Source organism: Thermobia domestica, chromosome 5 (genome assembly GCF_964235325.1).
Source record: "Thermobia domestica chromosome 5, izTheDome1.hap1.1, whole genome shotgun sequence".
Lineage (NCBI taxonomy): Eukaryota > Metazoa > Arthropoda > Insecta > Zygentoma > Lepismatidae > Thermobia > Thermobia domestica.
The window spans coordinates 228,912,621-228,932,406 of NC_137458.1; the positions used below are offsets into that span (position 1 = coordinate 228,912,621).

The following is a 19,786-nucleotide window of genomic DNA, read 5'->3' on the forward strand; positions in this document are numbered from 1 at the left end:
TTGCACTCACTGATAAATATGATCAAAACCGTTTATTTGTTAATCGAATAGTTAAAAACCGGATAAAGTTTGACGATTAACCGTGAAACGTAAAATTTTTTTAGTTTGAAATTGTTTTGCTTGAAATTTTTTGTTTGATACTTTTCGTTTGAAATTTTTGTTTGAAAAAATTTTAATTTGAAAATTTTGTTTGAAATTTTTTTGTTTGTAAATTTTTGTTTCAAAATTTTTTTTTGTTTAAAATTTTTTCGTTTGAAATTTTTCGTTTCCAAAATTTTTTTCTGTTTAAAAAATTTTTGTTTGAACAGTTTTGTTTGGAAAATTTTGTTTCAAATTTTTTTTGAAAATTTTTGTTTGAAATTTTTTTTGAAATTTTTGTTTGACATTTTAAAAGTTTGTGCACTCATTAGTAAAGAACTGGAACTGTTTAGAACTAAAACCTCTGGCAACATTGTGGTGCACGTCAGAATATGATAATGCAACGTCATCAGTTTTGCATCATATATAAGTATCGTTCGAGTTAGTATTCATGATAACGTCATCATGGCTACTTGTCTGCAGTTTCTAAACACGCGTGATGTGATGAAATCATTTACCAAAATTACTGATTTACAACAGAATGTACCTTATAGAATCTTAGCTAGCCAAATGATCCCTACAAAGTTTGGATTAAGAATCGTAGTGAAGCTTGAAAATGATAAGAATATAATTTTACCAGCAAGATATTTACCCATGGAAGCATCAAAACAAGAAGAACTGCTGCGTTTCTTAAATACTGGATCTGTATCTTTATGTTACAAAGGATTCTTGGGTCGAAGTCATCAACTTGAATTTAGTACACAGCCAGATTCGTCAGCCATTGTGATGAAATCATGAATCAGCACATTTCTTTCCAATGACGTCAGCCGTAGTTGTATGAATGTGGTTGGTCGTCATGACGTCAGCAACTGTGATGAAACCATGAATTCAAACGTCAGCACATTCCTTTCCAATGACGTCAGCAATAATTATAAACCAGCAAATACAGTGTCATCCCACGAAATCATTTGAGCAAGTGCTTTTCAGGAGGAAAGATGTGTACTTCTAACGATAAAGAGATCATCTTCGCAAGCTATTATCCAATAAATATATTTCAAACAAAGCATGTGATGATTGGTATCAGTGCTAGAACATTTGAACCAGTGATTCGATTGGGCAAAGCAGAACAATTTGGTGTACAACTGACCTGTGAAGAATGGCAAATACTATGTTCACGAATCGACCAAATGAACGATTATTTTCATGATGAGCTAAATGTGACCATAGTCAAATCATTAGGCTCAAATCATGAAGTGGTGATGCGTACAGTCCTCGAAGAGAAGATGGTGCTGTTACGTAAAAAGAGTACATTTCATGCCCCTCGCAACATGGTGTATCTAACACAAACGGAATGGAACAAATTCATCAGCGTATTTCAGTGTGTGAAACATGCAGTGGAAGTGTGCAACAAAACTAGTATATTCCTGAAAAAGTACTATTTTGAAAAATGTGTTATGCATATTGTACAACATGTATCTAGATATTGTGATGGTTGTCAACATCGTTCGTGGGTGCATAACTGTATTGATAAACAGTTTATTTGTGATCAAATGGACATTGAGTTTCCACCAATTGATATTGCATTAGACCTTAAAAGACTTCAATTGGAATTAAAATTATACGCTAAAGACAAACTAGTGCAAGAAGTTCAAAATACATTGTATCGACAATATCCAGAACCACTATCTGGTATGGATGTATGTGGAGTGTAATAAAATGATCCATTTCAATGAATTGTGTTTTTTCATTTCAAGTACAACCCCAGGTTCTGACGTGTACTATTGCACCACAATGTTGTCAAAGGTTTTTGTTCTAAACAGTTCCAGTTCTTTACTAATAAGTGCACAAACTTTTAAAAATGTCAACTCAAACTTTGAAAACAAAAATTTAGAACAAAAATCTTTGAAACAAAATTTTGAAACGAAAAAAAAATTCAAACAAAAAATTTCAAACAAAAAATTGAAGCGAAAAAATTTCAAACAAAATTTTGAAACAAAAAATTTCAAACAAAATATTTGGAAACGAAAAATTTCAAACAAAAAATTTTAAACAAAATTTTCGAACAAAAATTTTTCAAACAAAAATTTCAAACGAAAAGTTTCAAACAAAATTTTGAAACAAACAAAAATTTCGAAACAAAAAAATTTAAACAAAAAATTTGGAAACGAAAAAATGTCAAACCAAAGTTTCAAATTTTTTAAATGTTAAAACAAAACTGAATGCAGAAAAAGATTTAAAACTCATCAACCTATCAGATTGCACGAAAGATAGTGATCAAACAATCAGATTGCAGGAAAGATAGTGATCATCCAATCAAATTGCATTAACAATAACTTTGCTAATGTCAGATTACATCACCTTATGATTAAATTTTAAACTGTTGTAGCATGTATTGCCTTTCGTCTATGAATCATAAGATTCAATAAGGTTAGCTATCAGATTTCAAATCAATCACCACCAATGATCTTAGACTATGAGCTGTGACTAAAGTTCAATGTATTGTTTCAAATTTCACACCTTATGTTAAAATTCTGTTTATCACCATTCCCAAATTTAAAGAATACTTCTCTTGATATACCTAAGTCTTAGAGTTAATCATATCATTATATGTTCAATAAGGTCAATAATGTCCGTCAATTGTTTACCTGAGTAGAACCAACTGTTTTCTAGAAGTGTGTGTGTGTACTCAAACTTAAGAAGTACCACAACAAAGGAAATGAATCCCTGTACACTACCTCATCAAGGACAATCACGTGGTACAACGTCTTGCTTACGTTTATATTTGGCGGGAATAATCAAAACCAATGACGCATTATCAAATTATCCTACAAAGTTTCAATGTACCAATGTCCTGGACTCCTAATCCCATCATAGGTCAATAACCGATCACGTGATCCTAATGATTTACCCAATGAATGAAATACTATCCAATTACCAATTATTGATACGACAATAAGAAATGTACCCCTTCCAAAATTTAAGATTGGTACACAAATACACCTGTGTCTTATGAAAAAGTAATAAATCCTGTACTTATTCAATAATAAAGCCGGTCAATAACATTTAAATTTTGAATATTTGGCCATAAGAGGAACATCAACATCTACAATGGGGCTTAGAAAACGTTTACCGAATTTTGTTATTTGATAATTCCCAAATTTAAAAGGGAACATAAACATATAAAGGTAATAAACCTCTGTACATATCCATATAACATGCTAAATAGAGGTCAATAACCTCCGAAATTTGATTTTTGGTAGTTCTTTACCTATGAAAAGGGAACGATGTGGACCATCCAAATTTATAGTGGTACATATTGGAGACCTGTACTATGATACCAAATGCTTATATTAAACAATTTCTAAAACCGAGTGGATGAGCCAAGATACCCCTCCCAAATTTTTAAAGGATGCATCAATGTACCCAAATCTTATGATAGGAAATGAACCTATATACATGACCATATAACCATATAAGGTAATAGAACCTCCTCAAAGGGGAGAAATTGGGCCAAAAACCAAACACATGGTACAACATATTGCTTATGTTTATATTTTAGCAATTTTGTACCCCTAAAAGAGAACGATGTGGACCACCCAAATTTATCCTAATACATGTTGAGTCATGTACTATGATACCGAATCCCCTCCCGGGGTGCATCAATGTACCTATGTCTTATGATAGGGAATGAACACCTATACATTACCATATAAGGTAATAGGACCTCATCCAAAGGAATAAATTAGGTCAAAAACCAAACACGTGGTACAACGTAATGCTTACGTTTATATTTTGGCAATTTTGTACCCCTAGAAGGGAACGAGGTGGACCACCCAAATTTATCATAATACATGTTAGGGTCCAGTACTATAATACCAAATGTTTAAATTGGGCAATTTCCAAAATTTAAGGGATGGGCCAAAGTACCCCTCCCAAATTTTTAAAGGAGTGTACAAACATACCCATATCTTATAAAAGGTAATGGACTCCTATATATGACCATATAACTATATAGGATAATAACACCTCATCAAAGGAAATAAAATCGACAAAAAAACCAAACACGTGGTACTACGTATTGCTTACGTTTATATTTTGACAATTTTGTACCCCTAGAAGGGAACGAGGTGGACCACCCAAATTTATCATAATACATGTTAGGGTCCAGTACTATAATACCAAATGTTTAAATTGGGCAATTTCCAAAATTTAAGGGGTGGGCCAAAGTATCCCTCCCGGTGCACAAATGTACCTATGTCTTATAATAGGGAATAGACCCCTATACATAACCATATAACCATATAAGGTAATAGGCCCTCATCCAAGAGGATAAATTGGGCCAAAAGACCAAACACGTGGTACAACGTAATGCTTACGTTTATATTTTGACAATTTTGTACCCCTAGAAGGGAACGAGGTGGACAACCCAAATTTATCATAATACATGTTAGGGTCCAGTACTATAATACCAAATGTTTAAATTGGGCAATTTCCAAAATTTAAGGGGTGGGCCAAGGTACCCCTCCCAAATTTTTCAAGGGGTGCATTAATATACCCATGTCTTATGAAAGGTAATGGACCCCTGTATACGCCCATATAACTATATAGGATAATAACACCTCATCAAAGGGGATAAAATCGACCAAAAACCAAACACGTGGTATAACGTATTGCTTACGTTTATATTTTGACAATTTTGTACCCCTAGAAGGGAACGAGGTGGACCACCCAAATTTATCATAATACATGTTAGGATCCGGTACTATAATACCAAATGTTTAAATTGGGCAATTTCCAAAATTTAGGGGTGGGCCAAAGTACCCCTCCCAAATTTTTAAAGGAGTGCACAAATATACCCATATCTTATGAAAGGTAATGGACCCCTATACATGACCATATAACTATATAGGATAATAACACCTCATCAAAGGGGATAAATTAGGTCAAAAAACCCCGAAATTTGAATTTTTGGCAATTTTTTACCCATAAAAGGGAACGACATAGACACCCAATACTGATAGAGGTACATACTATGGTCCTAGGCTACCATACCAAATTTTTAGATTTGGCAATTTCCAAAATTTAAGGGGGGTGGTCCTATGTACCCCTGCCAAAATTTAGGGGGTGGGCCAAGGTACCCCTGCCAAAATTTAGAGGGGGTGGTCCTAGGTACCCCTAGGTCATTGACCCCGGGCCACGGTCATTGACCTTTGACCTATGACGTCACAAAGGTCGGGGTCAAAGTCCAAATTTTCCTATAGTAACGCCATTACTACTTTACCTATTAGTAAGCATGTAAACACCATCACCATATGTAGCTTCATTTACGAAAATTCGGATTTAAATATTTGTTCTTTGACATCGATTGTAAGTACTTTTGGGACATATAGTAGTTGATGAGCTACTGTTAAGTGTGGAAACAGCAGCTCAATACGTTGCTTCGTTTACGATTTATTTACGTTTTAATGTTTGACCTTTGACCTCGATGATCAGTACTTTTGGGACATGTTATAGTTGATGATCTATTACTAAATGTGGAAACATCACCTCAATATCTGGCTCCGTTTACGAGTTATAAGGGTTTAAATATTTGACCTTTGACCTCGTTCGTCAGTATTTTTGGTGCATGTAGTACCTGATGACCTGTTACAAAATGTGGAAACACCACCTTAATACGTTGCTCCGTTTACATTTTTCGGGATAAAATATTAACCTTTGACCTCGATGGTCAGTACTTGCGACATGTAGTAGTTGATGAGCTGTTATTAAATGTGAAAACACCACCTCAATACGTTGCTCTTTTTACGAGTTATTCGGGTTTAAATATTTCACCTATGACCTCGATGGTCGATTCTTTTGGTACACGTAGTAGTTGATGAATGCTTGTGTAATTTCTGTTATGTTACGTAGGGATTGATAAAAGAGAAGGAATACACTACTATTATTGGTTCATATTGTCTGCTGTGTTAAATATGGGTTTGTAATATATGTTCATAGTCTTATGTAATCTGTGCTATTTTAAATGATGATTAATAATATTCCATACTCTTTTATCAGCTCTGCTATGTTAAGAATGCTTGTAGCCTAGCTTATGTAATCTCTGCTGTCTTACGTAGGAGTTGAAAAATATATTCATTGTCTTTAGTAGTTTCTGCTATATTAAAATAGGGGTTGAATATAGTGTTCATAAAAGGGAACGAGTACAACCTCATTATTCTCTGTTATGTTAGTAGTCTTTGCTGTTACATAGAAGTGCTGTTAAAATATTCGTTCGTAGTCTCTTGGTTCATTGTTTTACGTAATTTTTGCTATGTTATAATAGTTTTAGAAAAATTAGCCCAACTCTTTTATTAGCTCTTCTACGTGTTCGTAGTCTTGTGTAATTTCTGCTATGTTACATAGAGGTTGGAAGATTTGTTCATCGTCTTTTATTAGCTCTGATTTGTTAAAATAGGAGTTGAGGAAAGTGCTTATAAAATCGAACGAGTAGACCCCCATTATTCTCTGCTATGTGTTCATAGTCTTATGTATTTTCTGCTATGTTTTTTAGGGGTTGGAAATTAAGTCATTCTCTTTTATCAGATCTGCTATGTTCAAAAATGCTTATAGTCTTTCTTGTGTAATCTCTGCTATGTTATATAGAGAGTGATAATAGTAGTCATAAAAGGGAACGAATTCACCCCAAGAAGTGGTCGTAAAAGGGAACGAGTACACTTCCAAAATGAAATGAAATCTTTGAGTTTCACGTCCCACGGCTATGCCGGTTAGGCTAAAGGAGACGGTGATGATGAATAATGAATGAAATGGTGGAATGAAGAAAGTGGGAGGAAACGGGAGAACCCCTAGGAACCCCACGCACACGGTGTTTGTCCACCACAAAGTTCACTTGACGGGGGCTGGGGTCGAACCCGGCACCCCAAGCACCAGAGGTGAACGCTCTACCACTGAGCCACCGCGGCATAAGTACACCTCCCAAAAGGAGTCATAAAAGAGAACGAGTTTTGGAGGTTTTCAATTTTTCCATAGCTAGACGGTATGGGGGCATCATGTATCGTGCGACATTGGAGAATTGAGTTCTTGCTATCAGGAGGTTCTGGAGAAAAGGGCGATTTATCAGCAACCGGGTATCAGATGCCCCTCACCTACGAGAAGGTCCTCTGAAGTATGACCTATCGGTTTCTGATCAGTGTCATCTTCATCTGATATACTTCCTGTATGCATTTAGTTAATGCTGTACTCTTGCTTTCCTTAAATTTACAATAGTTGCATAGTTAATATGGGGCTTAAGTAGTGTCGTTTTAAGAGTTTGACTAATAGGATATGCTAAATTCTGTATTTAGAAACATATTAGTGAATCTAGCAACGTTTTATATAGAAAAAGGCGAGCCACAACTTTTCTTCAGGGTTGTACAAACATATATATTAGGAGAAAACAACACAAGAGAGAGCTTTTGAACCTCTGTACACTGTAGAGTTAAATCGTGCTTAATTAAAAGAGCTAATTCATTAGTTGACCTAATAATAAACACAATTTTTACATCATGTTTGATATCGCCATTACTCATTACTAAACAATTAAATTGGCACACTACCGTTCAAGTAGCAGTGAAATAGACACAATATATTACTCTAGAACCTGGGGTCGCGAACCATGGTAGGATTTTGAGAGGGTTTCATGGGGGTCAGGAAGATAAGCGGAAGAGATATAATTAGAATCAAATATCGGAAAATGTTTTTGAGTACTATTTTGAATCTTGTTCTGATAGGCATTTTTTATTTTTATACATACCGTTAGAAACAACAAAAATAGATCTATTAAACATTTTCAAGAGATGCAGAGTTGTTTAAAAATCAATTTAAATGAAAAAGGTACGAACGAGACTAACGAAACTAATATTGAAGTACAAGAAAAATACAAAAACAAAATAAAAAAAACCCTGCATATTGAAATACAATTATAACTGATAGCTAATGAGATACCTGAGCATGGTGCGATTTCACTAGTGCTCCAATGTCGGGTTTAATATTTATTTAAAGAAATCACTTTAGTTTTTAACATGTGTCTCAAAATTAAGGAAAATATGAAGTTTTGAAATTTTCTAACGGCCTCCACTTTTGAAACATTGTGACGGATCGGATTCGATATTTGTAATATGAATGAGCTGACCAAATTTGGTTTTAATCCATTCGCTTTTAGGAAAGTTACTGTATCCACTATATACAAGAAATTGAATCTACTATTATAGAAGTAGATAGATATCGTAAGATCTCTGCGATAGGTATATTAAAAAATAGCACACAAGCTTATTACAAAGAAGAAATTATAAGGGGGTCACTGTCAAGAGGGTGTGATATACTAGTTGTCGTGATAAGAATTAGGATGAGTACTACTGCTCTAGAAATAGCGTTATATCGTTACGACTAATTCATTTTGAAATAATTAGATGGAAATAACGCAGTAATTTAGTGGCATCAAATTTGCTTACAATAGTTCTAACTCTTCGAACTGCTTACATGTTAGCGGCATCTATTAACATGAGCAAGCGACACCTACAGCTTGACTGTGTACCATTAGAAATTAATGTAACACACATACTGATATGCTTTTGCATTGTTAATAGGACATAGTGATATTATAATTAAATAATAATCTTTAATGTTTAATAGCATGTGGAAAAGTGGTGACAAAGAAAAAGGAAGGGAGAGTGATAGGAGGTAGCCCAGCTCTTCGATCGGAGTTCCCATGGTTTGCAGCCATTCGCAATGAGGGGAATATCGTGTGTGGAGGAACGCTTATCAACGATCTCTATGTACTCTCAGCCACGCACTGCTTCAAAAATTGGATTCACAAGATGAACGGAGAACAGGACATGGAAAATATGTAAGTACACATAAATATTGCGATTCATTTAGATTGGTTGGTTTAGTGTCCCTTTCAGCACCGAAAACAAATGAGACGTGCATTTACAGGCGCATCTTAATGTGCGACACGAGCCATGGAGCTTTCACTTGGGAATAAAATCGGGTATCCCTTGCCAACGGAGCCAACACGAGCTGTTCTGGGGCTATTTTAGACATCCAAACTATACTATGCATAAGTATGGGACTTATGTATTAGTAAGTCTGCTAGTTGACAGGTACCAGAATTGGCAACACATTTTTATATCGTAAGATATTATCTATCTCTGTGATTAACTGTCTATTGAAACTAGGAGTAACAGCGTTCAGTATTGGATCTCCATATTTCGGAGATCTACCGTAACTTCATAAGGTAAAGAAAAATGAAGTGAAAATTTAATTCATTGGAAAAGTGTAGTTTTCGTGGGTTCCATTTAAGGATTCCAAGGGAAGATCAATAATTGTTTCTTATTTCTTTAATTTATGCGTATCACTGTGATGCCATTTAGGCAGAATGAGACGGATAATGAAATTAAATGATGATGAAAAGTAGTTGACGTAAAAATGTGGGGTAAAACTAAACTCCCCCCCCCTCCCAAAGAAAATCCTCGGATTCAGTGTTGTCTACCATAAACCGACATGGCTTAGAAAGAACAATTAACCGTATCACCAGAGACGTGCGCTCTGCTATTGAGCGATGGTGCTCTCATTGGATTTCTTTATGTAAGATCACTTGCGGTAATAACGTCACGTTAAGTTTCTTTGACTTTTCATGTCTTTATAAAAGAAATGGGATTGCAAATACTGCATAATTCAATAGACTATTCCTTCCTGGAACTAGGGAATAATTAGTTTGTTTCAATTGCCAAAAACTGAGAGAATAATTTTGTAAGAAGGTAAATTTCCGCTTTTTCAATAAAGGGAGGCAAAGTATGAAGAAGAACAGATCAGAAACTACGAAAACAAAAATGTCAAAGTATGACAAAATAAGAAAGTTTAATAACATACTTTGTAAAGGGTAAATGATTTAGATTTCTGTACTTTCGGCATCTATGGCCATGTTAACCCGTCATTTTGGATGGATGACGTCCCTCGGCGAGCACAATATCCGGGGAAGGGGAAGGAAGGAAGAAAGCAGCCTGAGACCTACATGTTAGGTACCACCCAGGAATGTTTCTGTTTTGAATGAAAAGAACTCATGATAACCTCTTTCAGGATGGCAGGGCTGAAAAAGCTTTTCATATTGTTTCAACCTAGTGTCCCCACCGGAAATCGAAACTTCGCACCGCTCGCGCCCAAGACGAAAGCGTTAGCGACACGCTACGTGGGAACTACATACTTTGTAAAAGATGAACTTTAAATTTTTGTCACGTACTCATTAACTATTTCGAAACATATCAGACAAAAAAGTCAGTAGTAAGAACCCCATGCCGTAAGCGTTGGTGGACCACCAATGTGCATCTAGAGACATCTCGCCAAAAATTGGAGACCCCGCAGCGACGATACACGGTGGCCCCACTTCCGTTTTGGAAATTATACCACCAGCGTCGGAGACGAGACGAAACGCCAATGAACAACAAAATTACTATCCCAAAATATGTTAAATCGCATATATGCGTAATTTGTTACATTAAGGAGAATCTAAAAAACACTTTTTAAAAAGTTAAAAAAAATACGTGCCCCGGAGTAGACGCGAACCACGAACCTTCAGATTTGTAGGCGCGTGCTCTTCCGACTTGTCCACGGAAGTGATGAAGAAATATCGTTTGTAGAGGCATAAATATTGAGGTATTTTTAAGTTATATAATCACAGTGCTCCTGTAACCGTGTATATTCGGTGATAAACGTTTGAGATTAGACAGAATCGTTTCGCGTGAAATTTTATAACAGAATGACGCGCGTCTATTTACTTTATTTCATAGTTCTCTCACATTCACTTTCAAATGATGGGCTACAGTTGTCATCTAAATTCATACAATTATACGCACTCATCTAAAGATTTTTCACTTTATGATGTAGAGCCAGGGGTTACTCTTGACCCCCGTAGCCCACGTTAGGAACAATTCGTCAGGAAAAATAATATATAATAATAACCGCATGCATATGACTGGTGTTAGTTGGTTGTTGAGTTGAATTGATTTTAGTTTAGCGTCCCTTTCAGCAACGAGGCTATATGAGACGTGGACCTACTGATTAACGTGGAATCCCACATGAGCTCCCGCCGGGAATCAAACCCGGGTCTCCCAGGCGATAGTTGGTGTTGGTCCCTTCGCGATTGTCTGCGACGAATCGAAGAAGTGCGGACCAAAATGAAGTCCTCGCTGTTATGCGGTGGTAACTTCAACACCCCGACGCTAGACATCTTTTTCGATTCGGCGAAACCCTACCGCCAGTGGCACACTAGCGGCAGTCCTTCGACGCGTCGCTATAGCGACAATCGACATTTATCGGCTAGTGGGCCCATAGGTGTTGGCGACGTTTACGGCATGGGGAACACGTTTCGTTAATGTCTAAATCTGAAAGGTACTAAGTCCCTTAGTCACGAGACAGTTATAATGTTCCAAACAGGAACACATGAGTCGCTGTAGTGACGTCTAACGTCATTCCAAAGCTGAAGTTAGTAGATATGCCGAAAACATTGTAATTCTTAGAATCAAACCTTAGGTTTCGCATTGTGAACATGTGTGATTTTTTTTTCGCAAAACAGTGTTACATTTTACAATTTTATTTCGATAAACACACAAATACTGGGCAAGCCCACGTAGAAATTTGTGCTGTTTATGTGCAAAATACGTTATCAAAACCAGCAACCAAGAGATAGTTCATTGGCTTTCGTGCAAGAAATTCCGACATCCAAGACGTTCTTTGCACTGGGCGATCAATCACAGCAAAAGTGGATCCTATTCTTCCAAATATCGAACATGATACAGTTAACCACCTAGGCATCAATCACCAGACATCTTTTAATCATTTGTAAAAAAACTGGCCACGAAACGAAGCTTGACGATTAGGTGTCACATGATGTCGGCGAAAAGTTTCACAATCTGTGGCAAAGCCCAGTCATTATTGACATGCACAATCATTATTGAAGCCTAACAAAAAAAATATTTTGTTTTTACATCATGAACTTTGCGTCTGTTACCAGGGTAGATACATGGCCTTCTTCCATGACTTTAGTCTTTCACATTAGTACTAACTGTAGGCACGAGTTGGACGAAAGCCTACCTATTTCTCCACACCTTACGTCTTTCGTTATTAAATCTGTAAGATCTTTCATATTTCTGACAATTTCCAATTTTGATGTTTTGGCCAGATTTGTAGGCCACTACTATGAAAATATCAAAGCATTATGAAATATGAAACTTTAAAACTATTTTGATCGAACATACCATTACACATTACATTTCTGGTTTCCGCTACTTTACGAGGCTTGGTTTCAAACATGAAATTTCATTCTGTCTATTTCCATTGTGTTATTTTCCTTCATCTTTCCGTAAGATTTCTTTGTAAAACTATACTGAGAATGTTAACAGCTTTCGAATTTCGTTGATGGACATTGATGTTTCAGTAATGATGATAATCACTGGAATGAAATAGACGACATATTGTCATCACTACATTGTTCTTGGAAGATACCATGATGTTCGAAAGATTGTGCCAATCTCTTTAGAAATTTAAGTGCATAATGATTCAAGCTACATTTTCTGAAAAGAAATTGTTCACACTACTTAATACAAAAAGATGTTCAGGAATTATGTCAGGATGAATGGATAAATTTATGAGGCTAATGAACTAACTAACTCTATGGGCTATGGAACCGGATGGTTCAATATCGCGTTCACAAAAGCTCTCCACTGACTTCTATCCTTAACCAACTGGATCCAGTTTCTACTTTGTATTCCTATTTCAGCAAGATCCATCTTAGCGTAATATTGTCTCCCCATCTGAACCTAGGTCTTCCTAATGGTCGTTTTCCGATTGTTCTTCCAATTAAGACTTTGAAAATCTTCCTACTTTCTTACATCCTCGCTACATGACCTGCGCACCTGAGCCTCCTAGATTTGATGATCCTAGAAATGTTTGGTAAACTGTATAAATTATATAGTTTCTCGTTCTGAAGTTTCCGAAATTCCCCATTCCCGTTCCTCTTGAGTCAGAATATTCACCTCATGAGTTTGCTCTCAAATACTTTCAGTCTATGTTCTTCCCTCAAAGTAAACGACTATGTTTCACAACCATACAGAGCAACAAGCATGATTATCGTTTTATATATTTTAAACTTCAAATTTCTCGACAGAATTCGCGACTGCAAGGGATTTTGAACTGAACAATAACACTAATTCCCTGCTTTTGGTCGACATTTAACTTCTGCGTGAATATGTTTTTCAACTGTTAATACTGATCCTAGATATTTGAAAGTATCCAGTTTATCAAAAGTATTAATTGATATTTTAACTCATCCATAATTTGCCCTATTACGATACCGACTAATTTCCATGCATTTAGTCTTCTCTGCATTTATTTCTAAATCTATGTCCCTGCAAGCGTTTAATAAAACCTATTGTTTTCCTGTCACTCCCTGTTAACTTTACCTCATCAGCGTACGCCATAACCTGCTGAATAATGTTAAACTCTAGGCCTTGCGTGTTATCTTTGATTTCCTTATAGAGTGTTCCAGCACAAAGTTTAATAATAATGGCGACATCTCCTGGTTTCATGCCATTCTCAACGGGAAAGACAGTGGACAAAAATTTTCCTACATGGATTTTATTTTGGGATTCATTTCTAGACAGGATTGTTACAGAGGATGAGACCTGGGTTCACTATCATCAACCAAGAAAGCGAGCAAGGAATGGCGGCATAGCTCTTTGTCGAAACCCCCAAAAATTCCGCACTCAACCATCAGCAGGAAAGGTCATGCTCACTCTCTTCTGGGATTATAATGGAATAGTTTTGGAACATTACATGGAAAAAGGAGTGACAGTAACCAGTGCCTCGTATTCAAACATGCTGAAAAATCAACTTCGCCCGGCAATCAGGCGTAAACGGCGAGGACTTTTCTCCTCAGGAGTACTCCTACACCATGACAACGCCCGACCGCATACTGCCCGTTTGACCGTTGAGACTATCAATGACATCAAATTTGAGTGTCTCATTCATCCACCCTATTCACCAGACCTTGCCCCAATGACTTTCATTTGTTTGGACCATTCAAAGAAGCGATAGGCGGCAAACATTTCAATAGTGATGAAGAGGTGAAAAACGTGGTGCACAAGTGGCTACAATCTCGATCAAAAGAATTCTTCCACCGAGGCATCCATGCACTTCCGAAACGGTGAAATACTTGCATTGACCGTCAAGGGGACTACGTTGAAAAATAAGAGGTAAGATTTCCTTTTCACTGTTACATTCGAACATTTATCGCACTTTTAACGTTTTCATTTGATCCTCCCTCGTATATAGACCTACAACTAGCGATATATCTGAAAAGGACAGGGTCATAATACTACTTGTTTTAGTGCCCCCCAAATTTTGAAAAGTTGTTAAAATAAGACCAGAAATTGCGTTTTCTGTCCCCACATTACCAAACATTAAGGGCCTTGCACCCCCGAAAATTTTAAAGCTTTAAAAGAAACCTTAAAATTGCGTTTTAGTTTCCCATTGCCGAAAAGGTTCCTGGGGAGGATCCCCGGACCCACCCCGAATGAAATCCTGTCTACGCCACTGTGCATATATTAAATATAGTAAATACCTATAGTACTATGGAATTTCATACTAATCTATTAAATACAACAGTGTATCATCAAGCTAATCTAACAAGTTTTGATATGTATTTCGAAGAATTGAACACTTTCCGAAAATATAGGTAATGTAACTGATCCTTTTGTCCCACCCTGCGGCGGTCATGCATACAACAATAGTTATACTTTAAGACATATTTTAAAAATTTAGCAGAAGCTATCATCAATCCTTGCATTGTGGAAAATTTAAGAGAATGACGTCTTAAATGCGTCATAATAACTATAAATACCATAATTTCTTTGTCAATTTGGCCTTACACGAATAGACTTCCGAAAGTTATTTTGCAATTTAAGGTTATGTTGCAATTTAAGGCCTTGCACTGTGTTCATATGACTGAATGAAACATAATACCTCCATATATTTTCTTATGAAAAGTTGCCCATTACTGAAGGCATGCTTGAAAATGAATGAGAAAATGAAAATGAAATGAAATCTTTGAGTTTTACGTCCCACGCTTATGCCGGTTAGGCTAAAGGAGACGGTGATGATGAGTAATGAATGAAATGGTGGAATGAAGAAAGTAGGAGGAAACGGGAGAACCCCGAGAAAACCCGCGCACGCGGTGTTTGTCCACCACAAAGTTCACTTGCTTGGACTGGGATCGAACCCGGGACCCCAAGCACCAGAGGTGAACGCTCTACCACTGAGCCACCGCGGTCCCAAAAATGAGAAAATGAATTCATCTTAGGGTGTATTAGGGGTGTTGAAGGTGTGCAGAATACTCCCTAGACATAATATCTATACTTTACAACAGAAGTTGTCAACGTAAAAAAATAAAGAAACTACTGTAGGATTAAATTCAGAAAATATTTGCTTATTCCCGGAAACTCAATACAAACTATTCATTCACTTGTTAGGGACAGGCCATACCCTCCTTTGAGGAATCCATGGATGTGCCTGAACACCCATGTTGTTGTGTGTGTACTTGACAACAGCAGAGCCATCTTAACGGTACCATAGCCTCTTGGCCTGGTGCTCCGCGAGGAGAATGGCATGTATTAATTATATGCATTAGAAGCAAAATTTACTCATAGAGACAACATACTTGTTCATTCTGGGGCCTATGGTTTCTTCTGAGAAATGAATTTCATGTAATCTTATATTATTCCAGAAAATATTATAGAAGTTTACGATATACAAAGTAAACGTTTATATATTATTATAATATATTAAATACAGAATAGGAAGCATTCTAACACAGCCATTTCCAACCAGCCATAATCTGAAGTAGAGACGTGCTTTTACAATCTGAACAAAACAGAGAGAAACACAGCAAGCAGAGGGCCGGACGGAATGTTGTAGGAAGATAAATAAGTGTTGACAGTTTACATGCAATTATAGTATGCTTGCAAAACTACCAACTACTTCTTGTTTGCCTGCCAACACGGTTTTTCATCAACGTCAGTTCACATGTGAGCTCCTTTCTCTCTCCATATGTTTTACTGCGAAGGGGAACAGCAAACTATGACGTCATAGATAATTCAGTTGGAAATGACTGCTCTGAGAATTTACTTTAAAATATCTTAAGATTGATTACACCAGATTTTCACCATAGAAATATTAACATTTTTAAATGTTCTTTTTCCACCAGGTCTTACGATGGATGGGACATAATTCTCGGTACGACCAGTAAAAATTTTAATCAAAGAAGTAAAGCAATCATAATGAGTAACATATCAAATCTGATATTTTTTGAGTCTCCAACAATAAGATTTGAACATTACATTAACGATATTGCATTAATACGCCTAGCAAACCGAGTGAGTTTCTCTCCTACCGTTGTTCCAATATGTTTACCTCCAATAGGTAAGTAAATATTTATAATAGATAATTTGTACAAAAGTAGAAAGTAATTTTTTCAACATTTATATTCAAATTTAAAGGAACACGAAATATTAATATCACATAGACGTACAGTGTTAGATAAAGAGGATAGTAACGATGAAGTAAATGAATATTATATAATTTTTCAAGCGACGTTACAATAAGAGGGCAGAAACATGTAACCTTTAAAAAGAATCGAAAAAACGTTATGTTGCCATATAACCGAAATGGTCTGGATCGAACATAGAATACTACACACTAAAGGCGAGAATATTACCATCGCAGATTCTTCATTAGAATTGATATCAGTTACAAAGTAACATACATTTGTTTAAAAGATTTGAATACACGTAGATTTTTAGCGTGGCTTCTCTCTCTTTACATATGTGAAAGGTGAATAGTCCACCTATTAAATGAATACCTATTGTTCGAAAAAAAATCTTTTAGGCTAGGCACCAGTTCTGAAAACTTGATACAGTAATAATACAAATCCAGACTAGGTAATAACACGACTCGTATTTCCAATCGCCATGACGACCTTGCGCCAGGGAGTTTCGGTGTAGATGTTCCCGTCTCTAAGAGACTAATAGTAAATATGATAGACACAATTATGTATTGTATATCCATAATTATGCTTGGATTCCGACAGGAAGTGGCACAAGAAACCAAAATGACAATGTGTTAATTGAACAAAGAAGACAAAGCGGCATCATAGGTCTGCTCATTCAGAGATGCAGATTATCATTCATCACAACCTCGTAATTTAAGACGAAACAAATACTTTTTCGCAACAAAGACGAAACAAACAAACAAATACGAAAGAATAACGACCAAAATTGCAGAACTTGAAACGCTCTCGAACTCGAATTCCAGACTAGAGTTGATAAAAGATTCGATGCACTCTCAATATTTTGTGTAAGGAACTGAATGAGGGAGACATATAAAATCAGGTGCGGAGGAAGTCTTAAGAAATCTCAGCGACATCATCAAGAAAGCAACTGAAGAAACTATGTAATAGTGGAAAGAAAAAGAACCCTTTGATACATGAAATGTAAAAGCACAAAAGGGCATTGACAATGGATATTGAACCCACCAATTTTAGGCATTGCAATATACAAAACTTGAAAATGCAATAAAATCTGTAGTTTTCCGCGCAAGTAGAAATAGCACATAGAAAATGTAATTGCAAGAATAAAAGAAAATATTAAAATCAACAATACAAAAGAGTTACTGTGCTATTAAACAGAATCATAAATTTTGATCAACGTATATTGAATGCAGTGCAGGAGAATGTTGGAATGTTCTAGGAGATCCCGGGGATACTCTACACAGAGAAAAATATATTTTGATGGACTCCTAGATATACACAAATAAAATATAATTGATTGGTAAAATGTGAACTCTTGGTAAGAAGCAGAAATCGAAACCAATTGAAATGTTGAAAACTATCAAATAGGCGTAGGAGTTTTAATCCACAAGAACTAGTTAACTCAACAGATCCTATCTAACCATACTGCTTTACAGTGTAATCTGCCTATTAGAAGAGAGAAGAATCCTAATAGAAGCATTCACTACAATATCTATAAATTAAAAGGGGCAAAACTTATTTCGGTAATTGCTGTGAAATTTAATTACTCTAAATTAAGATTCTTTAACTACATTAGCAAATATTCTTGTAGAATGTTAAATATCTTATTCTAGTGAAGTTAATTGGAGATGATGAATGTTTTCTCAGCCTCAATAGACCAACAATTGATCAGGTTGCTATGTGAAACAAAGAAAATAAATAGAAATATGACGACACAGTTCTCTAATTACCTAGGTACTTATAGACTTTGAGTAAGATCCTGTCTTTATTAAATGAAAGTCTTTAAATCACCTTGTAGGAATTAGTAATCTCCATGAAGATTGGAAGTTTGCAGATAGCTTGCTTTATTGAGACTTGCGCCACAGTCTCTTGCTGTCATAATCTTTTTTATGCACACTTTGCTCTATTTCATTTTTCAGCGCTGTTAGTATGTCCTCTTTTTTACTCTCTCTTGTCCTAACCTGAACAAAATTTTCAAAATTTTATTTCTTCAAAACTATTCTTCAGTTGAATTCGAATATAATTTTACACTACACCTTGCTAATGAAATAACGGGTTGGTTCATTTGTGTACAGTAAAACCTTAACAGAAATTTAAGTTGATTGCATGTATATTATGTGTAATATGATAACTTCAGGCACTATAATAAGTTTATGAAACTGTAAAATTGCTGAGATTAATATATATATATATTTCTTGATACAGATTCCTCTAACCATTAGTTTCATTGTATCTTCACTAAATATTAAATAAAGATGTACTGAATTAAGTGAATATCTTTCTGGTCTCCTCCCACACTTTATAATATTTTATTATTGTTTTCTACCCCATTCAACAATTTTCTTTTCTTTATACATCTTCAACATTTTAATGTCTTATTTATTCCTTTCCTAAGACATTAAAAATTACTTCGCAGTACAAAAATATTTAATTATATTGGAGTTTAATAATTCCTTTAGTGGAAAACAAGCCCTAGGATGTAGGTCTTCTGCTGTTTAAGATTTGTGCATCAAGATGATTTTTAAGACTTTGCAACTTAGGATGTATATGTTCTTAACATTCTTCTAGGATTTTCAGAACTGCTGCACTTTAGGTGTGATTTCTTTCCTGTCAAGTGCTTTTTCATACCTCTTACACATAGCTCTTTCTCATATTATTTCGTAAGGAATATTTATCTTCACCAAAATATGTCTCACTATATACTTATATCCTTGCTTATATTTCCCACTGTCGCTCAAATCTCTACAAATAATATTACCTACGCGGAGTTATTGACGTATATTAATAAAAATTATAATTGAGCAGCTCGGGGGAGACAATGGTAACCGCCATTTTCGGCAAAATTGAGATATTAGGTAGTTAGGGTTTGTAAAGCAGTTAGTAATTTTATCGGACAAAGTGTAAGTTTTTAAAAGAGACAATTGAAGAGCGTAATTATGTTTACGTAGTATTATAGGTTGTGATGGAAGTGATGTCACGTTGATGAATTGAGTATAAAGTGGCTGTGGTATTGGTAATAGCTTTTGTGAAAGTGTATGTAGATGGAAACAATAGTTATTATTAAAGTTTGTGGGATTGGAAGGAAGACTAGTTTCT

The 19,786-nt window shown here is 35.7% G+C and overlaps 1 protein-coding gene across 1 annotated transcript in view; it reads left to right on the plus strand.

Moving 5' to 3' along the window:
* LOC145686442 (trypsin beta-like) overlaps positions 1-19,786 on the plus strand; it is a 194,683-nt gene that overhangs the window by 58,085 nt on the left and 116,812 nt on the right. Inside the window, exons 4-5 of the mRNA XM_081759746.1 lie at positions 8,746-8,959; positions 16,370-16,584. Coding sequence (XP_081615872.1) covers positions 8,746-8,959; positions 16,370-16,584 — 429 coding nt within the window. The remainder of the gene's footprint in view (positions 1-8,745; positions 8,960-16,369; positions 16,585-19,786) is intronic.